Source organism: Homarus americanus, unplaced genomic scaffold (genome assembly GCF_018991925.1).
Source record: "Homarus americanus isolate GMGI-L3 unplaced genomic scaffold, GMGI_Hamer_2.0 scaffold22182, whole genome shotgun sequence".
Classification (NCBI taxonomy): Eukaryota; Metazoa; Arthropoda; class Malacostraca; order Decapoda; family Nephropidae; genus Homarus; species Homarus americanus.
The window spans coordinates 13,274-35,847 of record NW_024723655.1 but is presented as its reverse complement, the minus strand read 5'-3'; the positions used below and the strand labels follow the sequence as shown (position 1 = coordinate 35,847).

Genomic DNA, 22,574 nt, shown 5'->3' with positions numbered 1-22,574 from the left:
GTAAATTTCATACATTCCACTCTCGGTCGCCCTTCAGTCTGATGACCGGCGCAGTCCTTCACTCTGTTGAGGAAGAGAGAAATAGAGAGAGAGAGGGCAGGGGGGAGAGAGATAGAGAGAGAGAAGGGCAGGGGGGGAGAGAGAGGGGGGACAGGGGGAGAGAGAGATTGACTTTATACGAGAGAGACAGAGAGGAGTCCTTCATTCTTTGGGAAAGGATAGAGATGAAGACAGACAGACACAGACACACCCACCTTGACCCAGTACCCAACAACACAGGAGCAGGTGTGGTCTTGGGAAGTATGGTCACTTTCTCACAGACACAATCCAATCCTACAAAATTCCTCTCTTCCAACTGTGCTTCTGTTAAATTCTCTCTACAAGGACATAAATCATCTATTTTAACGCTTTTTAACATCCTCTGTAGTATCTGTAGGTTTGGCGCTGTCTGTAGGAGGTAGGATATCTGTAGGGCCTCTCTGAAGGTACTGTAGTTTCTTCTTGCAATCCTGTAGGTGTAGACGGAGTTCTTGTTTATCCTCCTGTGGAGCCTCGATCTGGGCAGTACAACGACCTTGTTGGGTGGGTAAATCTTCGTTAAGCTGTTGCAGTAGAGCGTGGTGACGTAGAGCCAGAGTTAACAGTGAGTTTGGTCCTTCGTCGTTAACCCGAGCCAGTACTGTCAACAAACATGGAGGGTAGGGTTAGCTTAGGTGTGTGTAGGTTAGCTTAGGTGTGGGTAGGTTAGCTGAGGTGTGGGTAGGTTAGCTTAGGTGTGGGTACGTTAGCTTAGGTGTGGGTAGGTTAGCTTAATATTTATTTTAGTTTAAGATTAATAAGGTTTAATTAGGGTTAGGTTAGTTTAAGATTAGTAAGGCTTAATTAGGGTAGTTAAGGATTAAGCTTGTCTAAAAATTCCAATGGGTCACTGTTTCTAGGTCAAAGACAAAGAACATCATCTGCATATCTATACCATGGAGGAATAAAGTGAGTACCCTTAAGGTTTTTTCCGTGTCACGAAATGTATTGCGATTCATGTGACCACTGTTTAACTAGTTAGGAAAAGAGGTTTATTGTTTTGAAAGTGTAACTGCCCATTCTGAGTATCATCAATAATAGACAAAGGACCGTTATGAATAGTTCTCAATTCCCTCCTTGTGTGTGGATTAGAGCATGTCTCCTGAGTGTGATATAGTGACTCCTGAGTATCAACACACCTATCACTTGTTTCCCTAGTGTCTCAGTTATCTCATGTTATTTCTCTTCTCCATTTATCATCATCCCCGTTCATTCTTCCTTCGTCTCCCCTTCATGTGTGAGGGTAGCTGCTAACCATAAACCAGCCGTTATCTTCCTCGCTCTAACTCCCTCCTCTTATTCCACCCCTTACCTCCTCCATCTAACTAGTATACGAAGAAAGATTAAGACTAGAAGTAAGAATTAAGAACTAAGAAGAAAGAAAAATAAGGGCAAAATAAAACGATTATTGCAGTGTTGCAGGTTCATGTTTGGTGTTGCAGGTTGATGTTTGGTGCTTCAGGGTGATGTTTGATGTTGCAGGTTGATATTTGGTGTTGCAGAGTGATGTTTGATGTTGCAGGATAGTGTTTGGTTGTATATTAATGTTTGATGTTACGGGGTGAAGTTTGGTGATACAGGGTGATTTTTTTTATGTTGCAGAGTGATGTTTGGTGTTACAGAATGATGTATGGTGTTGCAGGGTGATGTTTGGTGCTGCAAGTTGATGTTTGATGTTACAGGTTGATGTTTGGCGTTGCAGATTGATGTTTGGTGGTGCAAGGTGATGTTTGATGTTAGAGGGTGATGTTTGATTTCAAACTTTGGTGTTGAAGATTCATATTTGGTGTTGCAGATTGATGTTTGGTGTTGCAATGTGGTATTTTGATGCTGCAGAAACATGTTTGTTATTTCGGGTGTATGTGCAGTGTTGAAGGAATATGTGTGTGTGTGTGGTGATGTCTAAGAATGATGTTTGGATGGTGGGTGATGGTGCAGGTTGACATATTGTGATAATGGTATTGTGGGGTGATGGGACGTGACGTTTCGTGTTGCAGAGTGACGTGTCAGAATTCCCGGAGGTAACGGTGTGTCTGAGGGCGCGACCAGTGGTGCTCATGAGCTATGAGAGTCACATCTCCATCGCCACCTCCGACCAAGACAACGACGTGCTCCACATGTAAGTTATCCCTCCCTTTAATCAGTCTCCTTTACTGTTCATTCATTTTCTTCTTTCTCCTCCAACCAAGCTTTCGTTTGCATCCCTCCTTTCCTCCCTTTTTCTTCGGCATAAACTACAGTCTTCCTCATCTCTTCCCCCTTCTCATCCACCACCAACCACACTTTCTGCCATATGTCTTCTTTCTCCTCATCCATCACCAACCACACTTTCTTCCACATGTCTCCCTCTTCCTCCTCCGCCTTATCTCTTCTCGTTTACTTGTAAAGTTCAGTAAGATTTGTACGATCATACTTGTTTTCATCATCATTATTTACAATGTTTATTTTGGCTGAGAAATAATAATAATAATAATAATAATAATAATAATAATAATAATAATAATAATAATAATAATAATAATAATAATAATAATAATAATAATAATAATAATAATAATAATAATAATAATAATAATAATAATAATAAAATTTTATTATTATTATTATTTAATGATCATGTTATCACCACAGAGGCAAGTTATTCAAGATTCTTTTTAACGTAACCAAATCAAGCAATTTACAGAGATTTTACTGAGATATGCAAGTCGTATTGAAGGAAATAGTAGTCTAAGACACAGAATAAATACAGAGAAAGGAGTTATTTAGGTTATTTGTGTTGGTCAGACCGTGGAGACACCATGGGTTCTACTACAACGGTGTCCGCCAGTACGGCTTCCTCAACATGACCAACTTTTTTTTTTTTTTTTTAGGTTAAGGTGGGGAAAGGATGGAAAGCATGCTGGGGCCAAGGCACAGCCAGACATGAGGGATGGAGAAGTCACAACATATAGTCGTGGGGAAGGTTGGAAAAGTTTAATCAGTTAATAGGGTGTGTCATACGGAGGCGAATTTTTGAGTTTGAAAAATCGGCCTATGGTATTAATGATGTAGTTTTATGTGCAGAATCATGTGATATCTTCAGATTTGAAAAGTTTTATTTTTGCTAGGTAAGTTTTAACTTGAAATCTTATGAAAATTCAGTATTCCACCCTTTTACCAACACCACTAAATAGCTTATTTAAAGTAAAGTAAATGTATCAGGTTAATTTATTAGGATGAAAATGATCCAGAATAGTGAAACGAATGATCTTGACACATTTATTAAATTTAATATTTGTCATGGGTTGCGTTGGGCCTCCGCACAACCCATCCCAAATGTTTGTTTACGGTAGAGATAAGGCACCCGGCCAGCCATAACTGGGACATGTGGGGGGCAGGCCAGTGAGACAGTGGTGTACTGTTCATCACTTCACGCCTCAAAAAGCAAATTTAGCCAGTGGGCTTTAGACCTTGGGTTAGGAAGAACCTCCTGCTCAGCGGACTTAAGATTAGGGTCATACAGTCCTACCAGTGCTACGGGTCTGTGTGTGCAAATCCCAGATTTTGTTAAGTCCAGCGACAAGTTAACACATCCTGTAAAGGAAGTGATCAATGGTGAGGGCCTGTTTGCTACAAGAGCACTCCAGGCGGCCTAATAGATCTAAACGATTAATTCACCAGGTTGACAAACTCTCCTTATAACTTACGGTACTGTGGCGTGAATGTGAGTGACTGACCTATCCATGCAAATTATAAGTCCAGTGTATGGAATTGTGCCAAATAAACGTAAGTGCAATCATCTGCCGTATCTGTGATCCCTCTATTATCATTATTACCAAGGGTAATGACTCATTGGTTATGACAAGGTATAACCAACTTAGATGGATGTTGGAAGTTAGTGGAATTCACTAAATCATCATTTATCAAGTACATAACGCATTGAGTGCCGGAAGCAGAGCAAAATTCTCGTAGTGATACACCATAATCTCTTGGGTGAGTAACCAGTGTGAAGGTATCCGAGTTCTACGGTAAAGCCACTTTCCTGCATTAAAACGTAACAATATTCCTTTAGAAAACAAAATCATCAAATACAAAACCGGTTTTACTACTACGACCCGGTGTTGCTGCACACCATAGAGAACATGTCTTTCTTGCTTCTGTTTCTACTCATCACCTCCCTGCTGACCACCTGAGCTCGGATGTAGCCTTCCTCCTCTCCTGGCTGTACACGTGACTGCTGGCCTCGCTCACTTGCTGTACACAACGCTCTACTCTGGGTGTGCGAGGGCCAGGCATGGACATGCATGGGGTTGTCAGGAAAGCTCTGACTTGAACATTGGTGAGGCTGCAGGTAAGAGGGCTCACTGCCAGCCTGGATGTTATCCAGATCTATGAGATCAGTGAGGGTCTTGGCACCTAGATTGACTTCAGGAGTCTTCCTGACCCTGAAGGAATCGTCACCAACTGATTCGTCATGCCCAGATCCTCTCATAAGTCTCATATCCAAGATCTTTTGACTGCCATCTTCTCCTCCTCATCCTTACTGCAGAGCATTGTCTGCAGAACTGCCTCAGGATGAGCATACCAGGAAGATCTCCTCACAGTCTGCTCCACAATCTGAACAACCTTCCTTGGCTGACTCCTCAGGGCTCAAGCTGGAAGAGAACATGCCTCGGACCTTCGGAGAACGATGACTTGACCTTGGTGTTGAACCAATTTGGCAAGTAGACACCGAATAGTCTCAGGTTGTGAAGCTGGGGATCCCTTTCAGTTTATGATGATGACCCAAATTCTGCAAGGAACCTGGAGAGCCGCCAGAGCCACCCAGAATGTGAGACTGACCTATCTGCAGGTAAGCAAGTCTGATTGCATGACCCCAGTTTGATGGCACTGCAAATCATGTAAACCATAGTACTGGTCAGTACTCCCGGTCGTCAATGACAGGTATGTGCAAGCCTCAACTGAGTGGGAGGGCCAACTGTGATTTTTTCAAAGCTCGGATTTATTTCTAACCCAGTGGCAGAGTCCATTCACAAGAGGACCAGACCATCTGTTGTTTGAAAGAGTCTTGCCATCCAGCTCCTGACCTCGATGTCTGAGTGGCAACTCACAGTGGGAGGTCACAAACAATCCAGACCAGCTTCCTCCCCAATCTTCCGCTCTATCCACTGGGCGACCCCCCCTTGCCACCCCCTGTGTTCGTGTTGGTGCTGTCCCTCCAATGACCTGCAGGGTCTGGTCTACGTTCTCTCTCTCTGGAGCCAGTTCACAATGTTATCTGCCAATATCTCAGCTGGTTTCTGATGTCATCTTTCTCTGAGAAATGCCACAGTCATTTCCCTCCTGGTTCACTGCAGCAGGAGTAGTGTTCTCCTTCACCATGGTAGGGAAACAACCTATGGTCAGAATCTCCCAACTTTCATGAACACTTTTAGTGTCATCCTCTCCATCAAAAGAACAAACAAACAATTGATTCCATTTTCTCTTATCCCCTTATCAAACTCCTCTTCTAGGTTACTGACAGTTTTCCTGAGCCTTACTTTGTTATGATCTATCACCAGGGTGAACATCATCAGGTGTTATCAAACCAAGGTCAATCCAGGTGCTGTTGCTATTCTGCAGTTTTCTCTGAGACCAGTGTGGTGTCGCATGCTGGCCAGAGCTATGCTCGATATCTTCTTCCTATTTCGAATCTTATGCCTGGAAGGTTTGGGATCATTATTTTCTGGGTTAGGACAAAGTCACCATTCTCCTGGTCAGCACTCTCGGACTGCTTACGGGGAAGTCATTAAACTCTGAATCAGCTTGACTCAACTTCATCGGCCTTTTACCTCACCCCTGGCCTTTCTCAAGTCTTTTCCTCGGCAATCTTCTCCCTTCTGTCCTCTGTGGCAGCCTCCCTGTCTTTGACCCGGAATATCTTGGCTAGAAATCATGAGAGCCCCTGTACTGCCAGTCTTCGGTTTGACAAATGCCAGTTCGATCACAGGAATCTTCAGTTCACGCTTGCAAATACAGGAGATAAAATTTTGATTTACAGTCACGATCGCACCCAAACTCAGGACACAGAGAAACAATTGGGCACTCTGCAAGTAATTATGTCAAATAACTGGTCCAGTTGTTTGGCAAAGCTGTCCTTAACTGTAAAAGTTTTCCTCTCCAAGAGAGATATCTCTTGTCTTTTTCTCCCAACTGGCTAGCAGTCTCTCACTAATTTCTGACTTGTTATGACTGGAGGCTTGAACTGAGCGTTAGTCAGGAGTGTACTGTGCCAAGACAGCTTGGTCATATCACTGGCAATGTCTTTGTTTGTGTAAGTTCTTTGGTTCTTTTCTACTGATTTGCCTGATTAAAATTTAATCACCAGATCTCAAAGCACTTCAATGTAGGCAACTCCTGACTTCAGAGCTCTCTCCCAGACCTGAAGATAGTGACTGAGATGGTTGATTTTTGGTTCCTCGTCCCGACACAAGCAGCTATCGGAAATATTAATAAAAAAAAACAGAAAAAATATTGTTAGTTACAGTTAAAGAATGAAGTCAGAAAGCAATGTTCACTATTTAATTGTAATGCAATTAATGCAGTTTCACGTTACATTTTCGATAAATTTCACGCTAAAATTTACCTAAAAAGGATGCAAAATATTGAAACCGAAATTATTTTCTGCTTATATACACTAAAATCTACCAGCAAAAGTGATGGGCCATTAGTTTTAGCTGATCTTCCCTCCTATGACACAATTCCCCACGTGTACTGAGCCCCTAATTGGCATCGTAGGTTTCTCCGTGTTTCCTCCTGTACTAATATTGAACCAGCAGGAATTCCTAGTTAGATTTGAGTCATTTGAACAGCTTCCGTGTAGCCTGAATTCCGCATATACAAGGGTTTACATGCTGTTATAATATTTTTACATGCTTATTTATAATATCAATATACACGCTGTTTATAATATTAATATACACGCTGATATAATATTATTTACATGCTTATTTATAATATCAATATACGCTGTTTATAATATTAATATACACGCTGTTTATAATATTAGTATACATGCTGTTTATAATATCAATATACACGCTGTTTATAATATTAATATACACGCTGTTATAATATTATTTACATGCTTATTTATAATATCAACACGCTGTTTATATTAATATACACGCTGATATAATATTATAGCTTATTTATAATATCAATATACTGTTTATAATATTAGTATACACCTGTTATAATATTAGTATACACGCTGTTTATAATATTAGAATACATGCTATATAATATCAATATACACGCTGTTTATAATATTAATATACATGCTGTTTATAATATTAGTATACATGCTGTTTATAATATCAATATACACGCTGTTTATAATATTAGTACTGTTTATAATATTAGTATACACGCTGTTTATAATATTAGTATACACGCTGTTTATAATATCAATTACGCTGTTTATAATATTAGTATACACGCTGTTTATAATATTAGTGTACATGCTGTTTATAATATTAGTATACACGCTGTTTATAATATTAGGATACACGCTGTTTATAATATCAATATACACGCTGTTTATAATATTAGTATACTGTTTATAATATTAGTATACACGCTGTTTATAATATTAGTATACACGCTGTTTATAATATTAGTATACATGCTGTTTATAATATCAATATACACGCTGTTTATAATATTATATACGCTGTTATAATATTATTTATAACTTATTATAATATCAATATACACGCTGTTTATAATATTAATATACTGATATAATATTATTTACATGCTTATTTAATATCAATATACGCTGTTTATAATATTAGTATACACGCTGTTTATAATATTAGTATACATTCTGTTTATAATATCAATATACGCTGTTTATAATATTATATACATGCTGTTTATAATATTAGTATACATGCTGTTTATAATATCAATATACACGCTGTTTATAATATTAGCATACGCTGTTTATAATATTAGTATACGCTGTTTATAATATTAGTATACACGCTGTTTATAATATCATATACGCTGTTTATAATATTAAACCGTATATTAGTATACTGTTTATAATATTAATATACACGCTGTTTATAATATTAGTATACACGCTGTTTATAATATTAGTATACTTATTTATATATCACGCTGTTTATTAGTATACATGCTGTTTATAATATCAATATACACGCTGTTTATAATATTAGTATACTTTATAATATTATATACACCTGTTTATTAGTATACGCTGTTTATAATATTAGTATACGCTGTTTATAATATCAATATACGCTGTTTATAATATTAGTATACATGCTGTTTAATATCAATATACACGCTGTTTATAATATTAATATACATGCTGTTTATAATATTAGTATACACGCTGTTTATAATATTAGTATACTGTTTATAATATCAATATACGCTGTTTATAATATTAGTATACGCTGTTTATATATTAGTATACACGCTGTTTATAATATTAGTATACTGTTTATAATATTGTATACGCTGTTTATAATATTAGTATACGCTGTTTATAATATCAACACGCTGTTTATAATATTAGTATACGCTGTTTTAATAACTTATATATAATTTTTAATATGCTTTATATTATATGCTGTTTATAATATTACTGTTTATAATATTAGTATACGCTGTTTATAATATTAGTATACGCTGTTTATAATATTAGTATACATGCTGTTTATAATATCATTACACGCTGTTTATATATTAGTATACACGCTGTTTAAATATTAGTATACACTGTTATAATATATCACGCTGTTTATAATATTAGTATACACGCTGTTTATAATATCAATATACGCTGTTTATAATATTAGTATACGCTGTTTATAATATTAGTATACACGCTGTTTATAATATTAGTATACACGCTGTTTATAATAATATACATGCTGTTTATAATATCAATATACACGCTGTTTATAATATTGTATACGCTGTTTATAATATTGTATACACGCTGTTTATAATATTAGTATACGCTGTTTAATATTAGTATACATGCTGTTTATAATATCAATTACCTGTTTATAATATTAGTATACACGCTGTTTATAATATTGTATACGCTGTTTATAATATTAGTATACGCTGTTTATAATATTAGTATACGCTGTTTATAATATCAATATACGCTGTTTATAATATTAGTATACGCTGTTTAAATATTATGTACACCTGTTTATAATATTGTATACATGCTGTTTATATCAATATACTTATTAGTATACGCTGTTTATAATATTAGTATACATTTATAATATTAGTATACGCTGTTTATAATATTAGTATTTATAATATTCTATGCTGTTTATAATATTAGTATACACGCTGTTTATAATATACACTGTTTATATTGTATACATGTTTATAATATTAGTATACATGCTGTTCATGATATCAGTTACGCTGTTTATAATATCATTTAATATTGCACGCCTTTTTATATTGTATACATGCTGTTTAATATATATACGCTGTTTATTATTAATTATAATATTGTATACGCTGTTTATAATATTGTATACGCGTTTATATTAGCTGTTTATAATATATACGCTGTTTATAATATTGTATACGCTGTTTATTAGTATACATGCTGTTTATAATATCAATATACACGCTGTTTATAATATTGTATACGCTGTTTATAATATTAGTATACACGCTGTTTATAATATTAATATACACTGTTTATAAAATATACCCTGTTTATAATATTAGACGCTGTTTAAATATTAGTATACACGCTGTTTATAATATTAGTTACATGCTGTTTATTCAGCGTTTATAATATTAGTATACGCTGTTTATAATATCAATATACGCTGTTTATATATCATATACACGCTGTTTATAATATTAGCTATTTATAATATTAGTATACGCTGTTTATAATATCAATATACGCTGTTTATAATATTAGTATACACGCTGTTTATAATATTAGTTACACGCTGTTTATTATATCAATATACACGCTGTTTTATCAGTATACACTGTTTATATATCAATATACACGCTGTTTATAATATTAGTATACGTTGTTTATAATATCAATATACACGCTGTTTATAATATCAATATACACTGTTATAATATTAGTATACACGCTGTTTATAATATTAGTATATTGTTTATAATATCAATATACATGTTTATATTATCAGTATACTGTTTATATTGTATACTGTTTATAATATTTGTATACATGCTGTTTATAATATCAATACGCTGTTTATAATATCAATATACACGCTTTTATAATATTAGTATACACGCTGTTTATAATATTAGTATACATGCTGTTTTATATATCAATATACACGCTGTTTATAATATTAGTATACACGCTGTTTATAATATTAGTATACACGCTGTTTATAATATCATATACGCTGTTTATAATATCAATATACACGCTGTTTATAATATCATATACACGCTGTTTATAATATTAGTATACACGTTTATATATCAATACACTGTTTATAATATTAAGACATTGTTTATAATATCAATATACACGCTGTTTATAATATCATATACGCTGTTTATAATAGTTAATTTATAATATCAACGCTTTAGTAATATTATCAGTATACGCTGTTTATAATATCAATATACTTTTTAGTATACGTTGTTTATAATATCAATATACGCTGTTTATAATATAGTACGCTGTTTATATATCGTATCACAATATGCTGTTTATATTTATCTTTATAATATTTATCATCTTATAATATCAATATACACGCTGTTTATAATATTAGTATACACGCTGTTTATAATATTAATATACACGCTGTTTATAATATTAGTATACACGCTGTTTATAATATTAGTATACACGCTGTTTATAATATTAGTATACATGCTGTTTATAATATCAATATACACGCTGTTTATAATATTAGTATACACGCTGTTTATAATATTAGTATACACGCTGTTTATAACATTAGTATACACGCTGTTTATAATATCAATATACACGCTGTTTATAATATCAATATACACGCTGTTTATAATATCAATATACACGCTGTTTATAATATTAGTATACACGTTGTTTATAATATCAATATACACGCTGTTTATAATATTAGTATACACGTTGTTTATAATATCAATATACACGCTGTTTATAATATCAATATACACGCTGTTTATAATATTAGTATACACGCTGTTTATAATATCAATATACACGCTGTTTATAATATCAATATACACGCTGTTTATAATATTAGTATACACGTTGTTTATAATATCAATATACACGCTGTTTATAATATTAGTATACACGTTGTTTATAATATCAATATACACGCTGTTTATAATATCAATATACACGCTGTTTATAATATTAGTATACACGCTGTTTATAATATCAATATACACATATAAATGCGTCTAATGAAGTGATTACAGGGGTACCTAGTGACAGCACTGGGATCCCGCTTCCTCTATCAAGGAATAAACAATTGAAATTGAATTGAATGAAGTGATATTATGCAGAGTAAATGAAATGGTTCATCTAAGTTCCGGCATAGATAGCGAAAGATGACAAACGAACCAAGAAAGAGGCGAATAGATGCGAAGAAAGGGACCAATGGGGAGCGAAAGACATCTGAAGATGGATGACAGCATCAGAGCAGCCCACAGGGAGGAGGATTATGGAGAGTTCAGGTAGCGGTCTGTGACGTTAGGATTTCTTCTTCTCCACAAGCATTTAAAGGCAAAATTAAAAACACAAAAACCCTGTATGTGTTAGTGGATTTTCCCTCACCACTAAGAGAGCTCAGGTTCTCAATTGGCTCAGCCATGTCAATATTGTTATTATTATCCACTCTGTATCAGTATTTTTCTGGCTAAATAAAATGTTTCAATATCAATACCTCCTTCAACCTTCGGTGGATGGGATCACGTGAATATTAGGCACATCCAGTGGTTCTTATCCTTAGTGGTGCTGCGCCCACTGAATCCAAATGAATAAAATTGTTTCTCTGGATAAATAAACAAATATTAGGAATAAAACCCTTGTATATGTGGAAGAATACAATATTTATAGAAGTTTAATCGTACTCACTGGAAAGGGTGTTAGGATTGCCCCATCTCAATAAACATTTTAGAAAAACAAACTAACAAAAACAAACAAAAAACTTAAACGCGTGAGTGAATCCATTATTATTATAAGCTCGATAGTGGATTGAAAACCATATTCGAATTTCAGTTGAAAGATTAGCATTGCTTCTTCCCCACAAGCATCTGAATCCTTGGTGGAATCGAAGAAAGGACACGGGGCATGTCGCTTTCAACGCAGCCTGTTCCAGCACTTTGTTTTCAGAGCAACGAACGTTGAAAAATATGTTTGACAAAGATATGTGGAAAAAAAACAGTAACAACCAATCTACACGTTTGCTAACAAATATTTTATCCCAAACTTCTCCAAATATTCTTGGACGGATGAATTAATTTCATCTCCAGGAAGGGTCTAGGTCCCCAACAATACCCATTGATTCTCCATGATGCATGTGTTTTAGCCCCTCAACACGCAATATTTATAACTAAAAAAAAATCTTGTGTACATAACTACGATGATATAATTGGGATTGTATATTCTGAGTCACAGATATGTTGACCTATTTCACCGAGCTCTCGCACTCCAAGTTAAGAACCGCTGCCATATTCTAACATAACTTCAACTAACATAATTCCATACATAATCTAACCTTACCTAACTTAACATAACATAACCTGACCAAACCTAACATAACCTTACATACCTAGCAAACCTAGTTTAAGCTAACATGACATAAGCTACCGAAACCAAATATAATCTAATCTAACCAAAATTAACACCCTTCGGTAACGTTAGGATGCACTTTAATCATCAGGTGAAATGAGCTGGATGTCTATTGCCTACGTGAACCAGTTGATGAATAATATTCATTACTGGTGTGAAGTTCATGACAAAAAAAGCATTACCTGAAATATGGCTGAGAAACACTACTATTGATGTTGATGACTGAGAAACATTGCCTGTTGATGTCTGAAAAACACTACCAATGATGTTAGTGACTGAGATACATTACCTGTAATGCAACTGTTGTACCAAAGTGGCGCTCTTCCCGTCGTACACCGTGTCTGCAAGGATAAACATGACCTTCTTATGTAAATATTTTTCATGGCAGCATCTAAACTGTCAGTTATCTTGACCCGTTAATTCTCCTATCTATAGATCCATCCATTTGCATCTGAAAACTTGTAAAATACACTGATAGTGCAGTGTGAGTCTTGTGAAGCAGCAACATGTAATCTTTCAACAGCTTCTTAGTTTAACGTACAGTATTTCTTTTGGGCAAAATCATGAAGACCATTGACAGCCTAGGGTCAATATGGTGCTTGTGAGCGAGGCGTAAATAGTAACCTGATAGTGACAATAACACTTAGGAGTCACATGGGATAATACACTTGTCATCACATGGGTAAATTGTAACACAACAGATACTTTACATTTTTGGTCACCGAAAGATGATCTGCAACTGGAAGATCTAGTTTTGAAGAATCAATATAGCTCCATAAGTAATTTGACTTCTAGATGATTTAGAAGCTTATTACAGTCGCGGGTAGAAATAATCATCCACCCCTCCTACTACTATACAGTACCTGCAAGCTCAAAGCCTGTCTACACGATGGGTCACAAAAGTGTGGGGGAGGTATTGATGCCGGGAGAGCTAGGGGTAGCAGACCCGGGTAAGGTAAGTGAACGCAAGTCAGGGGCCACATACACGTCTTAGATTATCCTTAACACCTGAAGAAGGTGTTAAGCTTGGTGGATGTTGCTTGACGTCGACGGCTTTAACCCTGTCAGTTGATAGGCCTAATGGAATGCGACTGAGCTTTTGGCAGGTCATGTTATTAGGGTTGATAAGACGTTTAGCATCCGTGAAGGAAAGTCCTTGATATGACAACATAAGAGAGGAGGGGTGTGGTTTGGTCACCACTAGCAACACTAAGTAGGCTGTTGTTTGATCACTTCCACCTCTCGCCAATACTTTTCTTAAAAAAAATAAATATTAATTGAAAAAAAAACTAAATGATTTGTTGGATAGGATGTGAATTGTCCACTCTGTAATATGTTTATATGAGTTGTGAAAATCAAAGCCAGGTGATGAGGTGGTAGTGGCAATGGTGTTGCCCCTGCTCCACACCCAGCTCAGGATGGAAGCTGAAGAACGCGGGCAAATTATTGGTTTGCGCGCGGCTAGCTATAACGTGTCAGAAATTGCAAGGGGGATTCGGTCACTTTAAGATGTTGGTTAATCCACTGGGAGGAGTCTGGGAACTTGGGAATCCGGCCGTAATGAATATTTTTGAAGGGTTGTTGGCATTTCATTTATTAAAATTACTACTTTCGGCTATGTAATGTAAACAAAATACATTTTAACTCTTAATTCATAAAAAAAATATAATTTTAGGGCGGGGGAGGACACGACTGACAGTCGAGGAGAACATTGTATGGGCCATGTGATTTCCACCCTCGTATTCAATATTTTTCCTCATATCAACACTTGTATGAATATCTAATTACCGTTCTTTAAATCCTGAACAGCAACCTGAAAAAAAAATAAATAAGGTAATGGATGGCAAGTTATAATAATAATAAAATTAGGGTCTTCATCTATTACTCTTTCAAGTATGTAAACCTAAGATAACATAGTTAAAAAAAATTACACCCATCCTTCCCTTCCTTCTTTCATGAATTTTCCTGCTTTCTACAATCCACCCCCTCCCCCTCTCTGATGAGCAATTTGCATCGCATACCACCCTCTCACACCCCTCCCAACAAACGGCTTTCCCCACAGGCGACCATTCTTCCTCTCCACCTCACGTGACTTTACGTGCAAAAAGGACCCAGTGCAGGGGTTTGATGGTGGCGTGGATGATTACTTTTGACTGCGACTGTACAATTTGCTTTTTTATTTATCAATAAAAGGCACAGGGAATGCTAGACTAGGTTGAGATAAAACTCTTTTTCCCACCTTCCACAATATTTTTTAGCTAATGAAATAAAATCTTGTTCGGGAGAGGTAGAGTGGTTCTCCGAGACACACAACATAATTCATACTCACCCATCCTGACGTTGTTGAACTCTGGGGGAAGTGGGATGCCGATTTTGTCTAGGAACAGATCTTCTGAGAGCATCTTGATATTGCCGTCGTACACGTTGGGAAAGTTGATCTTGGGTCTCCACACTCTGTCCATGTCCACGGCTGAGAGCGTATTCCATTCCAACGTTTCACCCAGGTTCTGATACTTTAGCCTAGGGTCGTTCCACCTGATCTCTATCAGAAACTCTACATTACTGACGCGTCTAATATCACTAATCTCCATGAAGCGGAGGACGTCGACGGTAGGGGCCACGTAGATAGCTAAGCCTTCTGTTTCGTTGTCTGGCGGCCTCTCCGAACGGTAGCCTTTCGGCAGAATGATTAACTGACAATCTTCTTCATCAGACAGATCAACGCAGTCGTCCTTGGCGTTATAGCGAAGTTCTTTGGGGATACAGTCACCGTTGGCACATGTGAACTCGTCGTTATCACAAATGGAGAAACTCATTTGCAGTTGAGTTCCAATCAGATAATCACACATCGACCTCTTGAGCGTCCAGATGTTTCGACCAATCGGGTAAGAGTCCTTCGTGGGAACCTCCAGGATACCAACGACTTCGCCTGTGGTGGTGTCAAACATCTCCCACGTGTAGGTGTCAGTCTTGTACACAATAAACCCATAGTACCCGTGCATATACGGTTTCTCCCTCTTGTATCCCAACACTTCGTAGTAAGTTTCTGCTTCGTTAGAGAAACAGAACCCTCTAAGACGAAGAGGTGAAGTGCGATCCACTTCGCAGGGAACACAAGCAGGCCATCTGATAACACAAGAGGTGTCTACCCACAAACCGTTGGGCAGAAACATCAACATGCAGTTTTCTCCCGTACCCCCATTAGGTTCATTGAGTTCAAACTGAGTTTCAGCAACCGAGTTATCAGTAAATTTTCTCCACACGTCTTCTACCTCCTCGTCGGTCACACCAATCCACAGATGATAATTAGAAAGACATTTTTCGGCAAAACGAAGCGACTCTTGGTGAAGAATAATGTTTTCCTCGCGGTCTTGGGGAGTGTAGACCTCGTAGCCTATCCTAGTGCAGACCAGTCGAGATTCCGCCATGTAACGCGCCTCTGGAAAGATGACATACTCGACGGATTTCTGGCAGAAGTGCTCAGACTTCACCAGCTCAACACTGGCGCCCCCGAGTAGCTCTACATTTTCTCTGTCAGTGGAAAAAATGTTGCCGAGAGGAGCCTTGTTGCACGAGGCTTGTTCCTTCACCTCCTCCGGCGTGAGCGATCTATTCCAGATGTTAACTTGGGCGATATGACCACGAAAACTCTGGTCGGTGTCGTAAGCCCCAGCCAGCAGATCCTGTTCCTGCCCTACGGTGATGATGCCCTTAACTGGCAGAGGAACTTTGTGGGGAACGCTGAAGGGGCCTCGGGCAGCCAGCTCGCCGTGGATATAAGCACGGTATTCGCCGTGGTGGAAGTTATGACAGTAGTGACTCCACTGATGGAGGCCGATGTCGTTGGTCATGTTTTGTTTGTTTTTATTTTCCATTTATTTTCATACTCCGAGATCTCCTCTATTGCCCGAGCAGTGAGTTGCGCCATCCTTGCTGTGGACTTTCCTGGGCAGGTGACGATCTGTGTTACATCATCGTCATACATGACGTACTCGCTGCCGACGATTGGGGGTGGCAGGTCAGCCGTGTAGAGTGTGTAAAGGGTTGGTGAGAGACAAGAGCCCTGAGGCACGCCACTCGATAGTGAGAATTCTTCTCCAAAATGTTCTTGCATCTTGATTTTGGCTCTGCGGTCCATAATGAAGTTACACAGCAGGCGCGTCAGATTTTCGGGTAGCCCCAGTTGTATGATCTTATACTGCAGCCCTGCGTGCCAAACTTTGTCAAACGCTTTGCTGACGTCCCTCAGTACTATATTGCACTGTAGGCGGCCAGTCATGGCATTGGCGATCTGCTCGTAGGCCTGAGCTATGGCGGTGGATGTGCCTTTGTACTGGCGGAAGACGAACTGGCGGGATTATGCACGACTTCGTCCTCCAGATACATCCGCAATCGCTTGTTGACTATGTTTTGAATATTTTGGCAGGTACCTCTAGCAGCGACAATCAAGCGAGTCCATAACGTAATACAGTATAAGATGTTAATAAACTTTAATTGAAAATCAATCTAGTCATTGTCTACTAAAATAACCATTGTGCAACCTCATTCTAAATCCTAGGTTAGCTTAGTTAGCCAACAATCTCTGTAATATATAAAAAAAGGGGTGTCGTCCCCCTCTGCTTAACTCAACTGCCTCAGGCTCCTATTGGTGCTTGACCAGTGTTGGTTCAGATGCGACTCCTGATTGGCTGCCTTGAGAGTACAGTATGAAGTTTCCTCCCTGAATACTGATTTGACCTTGATGAGAGAGAGAGAGAGAGAGAGAGAGAGAGAGAGAGAGAGAGAGAGAGAGCAACAACCGCAAAAAATAAAACACTAAAAATCAACACACCAGCCAAGTAAAACCAAAATAAACCCACCACCAAATAAAACAGAACCAACCTTCCTAAACTCCCTAAAGTAACTCAAATTCCCCCAAATCTGAAAAACAAAATAACAACACAATAATCCTTAAAATAAAATCCCTCTAAAATTCTAAAAAAAATAAATAAAATAAACAAATAAAATAAAATAAAAATACAGCCATAAGATTTTTCTTTATTTATCCTTGGGGGTTTTTGCCAATGCCGCCATCTACATCAATATTAAATCCGGATTCATTTCCCGAACGATGGAAAAGTTTGTTTACGTTTCCCGAAGACACGTGAGGTTTTCTGCCGCTGACGGAAGACGGGGATATGAGTCTTTTAACTTATATTCTGCAAAGGTTAATAAATTTGTATGTATGTATGTATGTATGTATGTATGTATGTATGTGTAATTTGTAAACAACTTCGAACGTATTGTAAAGGTAAACCGTGAGAGCCATCAGCCTAACGGACGGACGGACGGATGTACAACACACGCACAGACAGACGAACACACATACGGACACACATGTGGACGTGACCGCTGCAGAGTGAGAGGACACAGGTGAGTATATGGGGTCTGCGAGTCACTAATTGGAGAGGTAGAGATGTGAAAACCAGGTGTGACAGAGGCAGATGGGGGAAGGGGGGAGGGTGATGGGGTAAGGGAGGTGATGGGGTAAGGGAGGTGATGAGGTGGGAGATAGAATAAGAGGGAAGTGATGGGGAGGGAGAGCTGGAATGGGTGGGTGGGAGGGAGGGTGGGAGGGAGGGAGGGAAGAATAAGGGTTTCTATCAGTATGTAAACAACTTGGACGTATATTAAACTACTGTAAATTATAGAACAGTTCATAAAAGTACTTAAAGTATATACAAAATATATAAAACTATCTAAAATACATAAAAAGTAAAAGTATATAAAATGCATAAACGTATATAAAAGTATAGCAAAATGAAAAGTATAATGATAATACTTGAAACTCCTGATGAGAGTAATGAAGGTAAGCAAGACAATGTGACAGAGTGAGAGAGAGACAGAGAGAGAGAAAGAAAGACAGGCAGAGAGAGAGAGAGGCAGACAGACACAGGAAGAGAGAGAGAGAGAGAGAGGGGCAGACAGAGAGAGAAAAAGAAAGACAGACAGAGAAAGAAAGGCAAACAGAGACAGGAAGAGAGAAAGACAGAGGCAATAAGAGAGAGACAGAGAGAGAAAGAGAGAGAAAGACATAGGATACTCCCAAATTACCCCAAAGTATTCTGCCACCTTGGGCCAGCCTCTCAGGGGAGTTTCACCTTACCTGGGAGACTAATATAATAATACTCACAGTTTTAATAATTCCCGGGCATAATACTCAGGTAAAATATATATTAACAAGTTGGCTATCAGGTATAATATCCGGGGAGGTTACACCAATAACCTAATTAAACAGGTGTGCTATCTAGGTGCAATTAATAAGTTTAATATCCACATGTAATATACAGGTACAACATTATTAATACTCAGGTTTTAATATTCAACATTATTACAAGCTTATCGTGTCCCTGCACCAGGTAAACACGTAACTCACCCCCCCACCAGGTAAACACGACCCCCCCCCCTCGCCTTCAACATGATATTAAATTCTGCTTTAAGGGAAAAAAATATCTATCTAATAAGTGAGACGCAAATTGCTTCTTCAAGACGCTGGTGTTAAGTTACCTGTGGCGTGGGAATATTGCCTTAACATATATGCATACCTGTATACATAATATATAAACGTTGTTACGAGTTGGGGATTTAGAATATAGTTATACGTCTACCCAGATCCCAACAGGTAACAACAAAAAAAAAACAAAGACAATCGGACTATAAAAGGGTAGACAAAGGATGCGAGTTTTCGTTGTGTATAATAAAGTACCATAAATCCCTAAACAAAATATTCAGCTTATAAATTACCCTTAACCAAACTTAACCTAAACATCAACAGTATATACATATTAATACAACATTAACAATTTTGAAGCAAGTGGACGTGGGGGAGGCAATACAAAATACAAATACTTAAGTGAGGAGCTGAGATGGCTGACGAGTAAGGCTGAGTATTGTAGAAGACGGTAGGTAGTCACTGCACCGTAGGTTTAGAGGATAGATGATCCTGTGGTCACTTCCCAGAGCCAAGTCCTCTCTCCTCGAATTGGAGCTGACAAAGAAGACTTTGAGGAGGTGACGCAACAACCAGGATATGGAGAAGAGAAACCCCGGAGTGGTAACTAAGACGAGTCATACTCGTGTCTCGTCCCTAGATGGCGTTGCTCGTGGTGCTGGGTAGGTAGATCAGGACAATAGATGGCGTGGTTCGTAGTGCTGGGTGGAGGGGTTCGTAACAACGTATAGACATCCATGTGTGTGTGTGTGTGTGAGTGTGTGTGTGTGTGTGTGTGTGTGTGTGTGTGTGTGTTATCATTATTAATATTGTAGTTTTATGGTTCAAAGGGAATTGATTCCAGTCATCATTATTCCGCTCGTTTAGTCTAAAAGGGTGATTACCTGCCTGGGCTACTGACATAATTATATCTGATTCAATCTCTCTTTCTCCCTCTCTCCCTCTCTCTCTCTCTCCCATTTATCCTATTGTTTATCTCTCTATCTCCCTTTCTCTCCAAATTTTCTTCTCCCTCTCTCTCACTCTCTCCCTTTTCTTCTATTTTATCTATCTATCTCCCTTTCTCTCTAAGATTCCTTCTCTCTCTCTCTCTCTCTTCCTCGTTCTCTCTATCTCTCCTTCCCCCTCTTCTCTGTCTCTATCGTTCTCCCTACCTTGCGCTCCGACCTCCATCATCCATCTACTTTGCATAATTTTCTAATTTGTAACGAAGGGATGAGAGGTGTAAGGAAGCCGCTCCCTCCACTTTCTCTCGTATTATCTCTCTTTCTCGCTCACTCTATCTATATCTCTATCTTTATCTCTCTTTCTCACTCACTCTATCTATATCTCTCTTTCTCACTCACTCTATCTATATCTCTCTTTCTCGCTCACTCTATCTATATCTCTATCTTTATCTCTCTTTCTCACTCACTCTATATCTCTATCTCTCTCTATATTATCGCCGTTCCTTTCACTTACTTTATCTCTATCTTTATCTCTCTTTCTCACTCTTTATCTCAATTTATACCTATTTATCTCTTTCTCTCTCATTCTCCCTCTTTCTTTACTTCCATCCATTGTCATTACGATCAGATTTCTCACAAACAACCGCAACCCTTTTGTGAAATATGGCTCTCTCTCTCTCTCTCTCTCTCTCTCTCTCTCTCTCTCTCTCTCTCTCTCTCTCTCTCTCTCCGTCTCTCTCTTTATTCTCTTCTTTTCTCTCTATATACGAAAATATCTCTCCAACAATTGAACCCTTAAGAGAGAGAGAGAGAGAGAGAGAGAGAGAGAAATAATCACTCAGAATTTATGTCAAGCTAATAAACGTTGAGTGGCTGTATGTCAATCATATGTACGTTAACCGAATATATAATAAGCGAATATATTAAGCGGGTGTCCTTGAAGGGAGCAGCGACAGTAGAGGAAGGAATTAACGTAGGATCCTTTGAGCGTCCTACAAGGGTGAGGCGCGACCTGGACTTAATCTCCCTGACGTCCTATTGAAGGCAGTGAAAGGGTGAAGAAAGGCCAGCCTCCCTGCCCTCCCTAATGTAGCGCCAGGGAGACTAGTGGTAGACTCCCTGTGTGTGTGTGTGAGTGTGTTTGTCTGTCTGTCTGTCTTAGGGAGAGAGAGAGAGAGAGAGAGAGAGAGAGAGAGAGAGATTAAATGGAAACACAGAATAAGACAAAAAAATAGATACACAGATAGATAGATAGATAGATAGATAGATAGATCAATAGAAAGATAAAAGTCATTCTCACATTAACGACTTAAGAGGAAAACATTACGTAAGAACCTTAGAGAATCCATCATTGTGTCGTAGCTTAAGTGAAACAGTAAAAGGCGTTCTCACAACCCAGGTTAAGGTGTGTGGGGGGGGGGTTGATGGAGTGGTCACTTCCTCTGCCAAGACTAGAGACACAATTCTCTTCCAGAGACGACAGTGGCAGATAAAACACTTTCTCTCTCTCTCTCTGATTCTAGCTATCTCTCTCTCTCTCTCTCTCTCTCTCTCTCTCTCTCTCTCTCTCTCTCTCTCTCTCTCTCTCTCTCTCTCTCTCTCTCTCTCTCTCTCTCTCTCTCTCTCTCTCTCTCTCTCTCTCTCTCTCTCTCTCTCTCTCTCTCTCTCTCTCTCTCTCTCTCTCTCTCTCTCTCTCTCTCTCTCTCTCTCTCTCTCTCTCTCTCTCTCTCTCTCTCTCTCTCTCTCTCTCTCTCTCTCTCTCTCTCTCTCTCTCTCTCTCTCTCTCTCTCTCTCTCTCTCTCTCTCTCTCTCTCTCTCTCTCTCTCTCTCTCTCTCTCTCTCTCTCTCTATCTCTCTCTCTCTCTCTCTCTCTCTCTCTCTCTCTCTCTCTCTCTCTCTCTCTCTCTCTCTCTCTCTCTCTCTCTCTCTCTCTCTCTCTCTCTCTCTCTCTCTCTCTCTCTCTCTCTCTCTCTCTCTCTCTCTCTCTCTCTCTCTCTCTCTCTCTCTCTCTCTCTCTCTCTCTCTCTCTCTCTCTCTCTCTCTCTCTCTCTCTCTCTCTCTCTCTCTCTCTCTCTCTCTCTCTCTCTCTCTCTCTCTCTCTCTCTCTCTCTCTCTCTCTCTCTCTCTCTCTCTCTCTCTCTCTCTCTCTCTCTCTCTCTCTCTCTTTTCAGCTGGTAGACACAATATACCTCTGACACTGCAATAAAAA

At 38.3% G+C, this 22,574-nt stretch overlaps 1 protein-coding gene across 1 annotated transcript; it reads right to left on the bottom strand.

The window, feature by feature from the left end:
- Positions 1-254: 254 nt before the first annotated feature.
- On the bottom strand, positions 255-16,779 carry LOC121863689 (the record flags this gene model as incomplete). The annotated part of the gene is made up of 3 exons (XM_042362431.1): positions 15,258-16,779; positions 13,218-13,269; positions 255-377 (listed from the first exon to the last, which is right to left on the bottom strand). Coding segments are annotated over exons 1-3 (1,697 nt in total), but the record flags the coding sequence as incomplete, so codon positions are not given.
- Between the last annotated feature and the right edge of the window lie 5,795 nt (positions 16,780-22,574).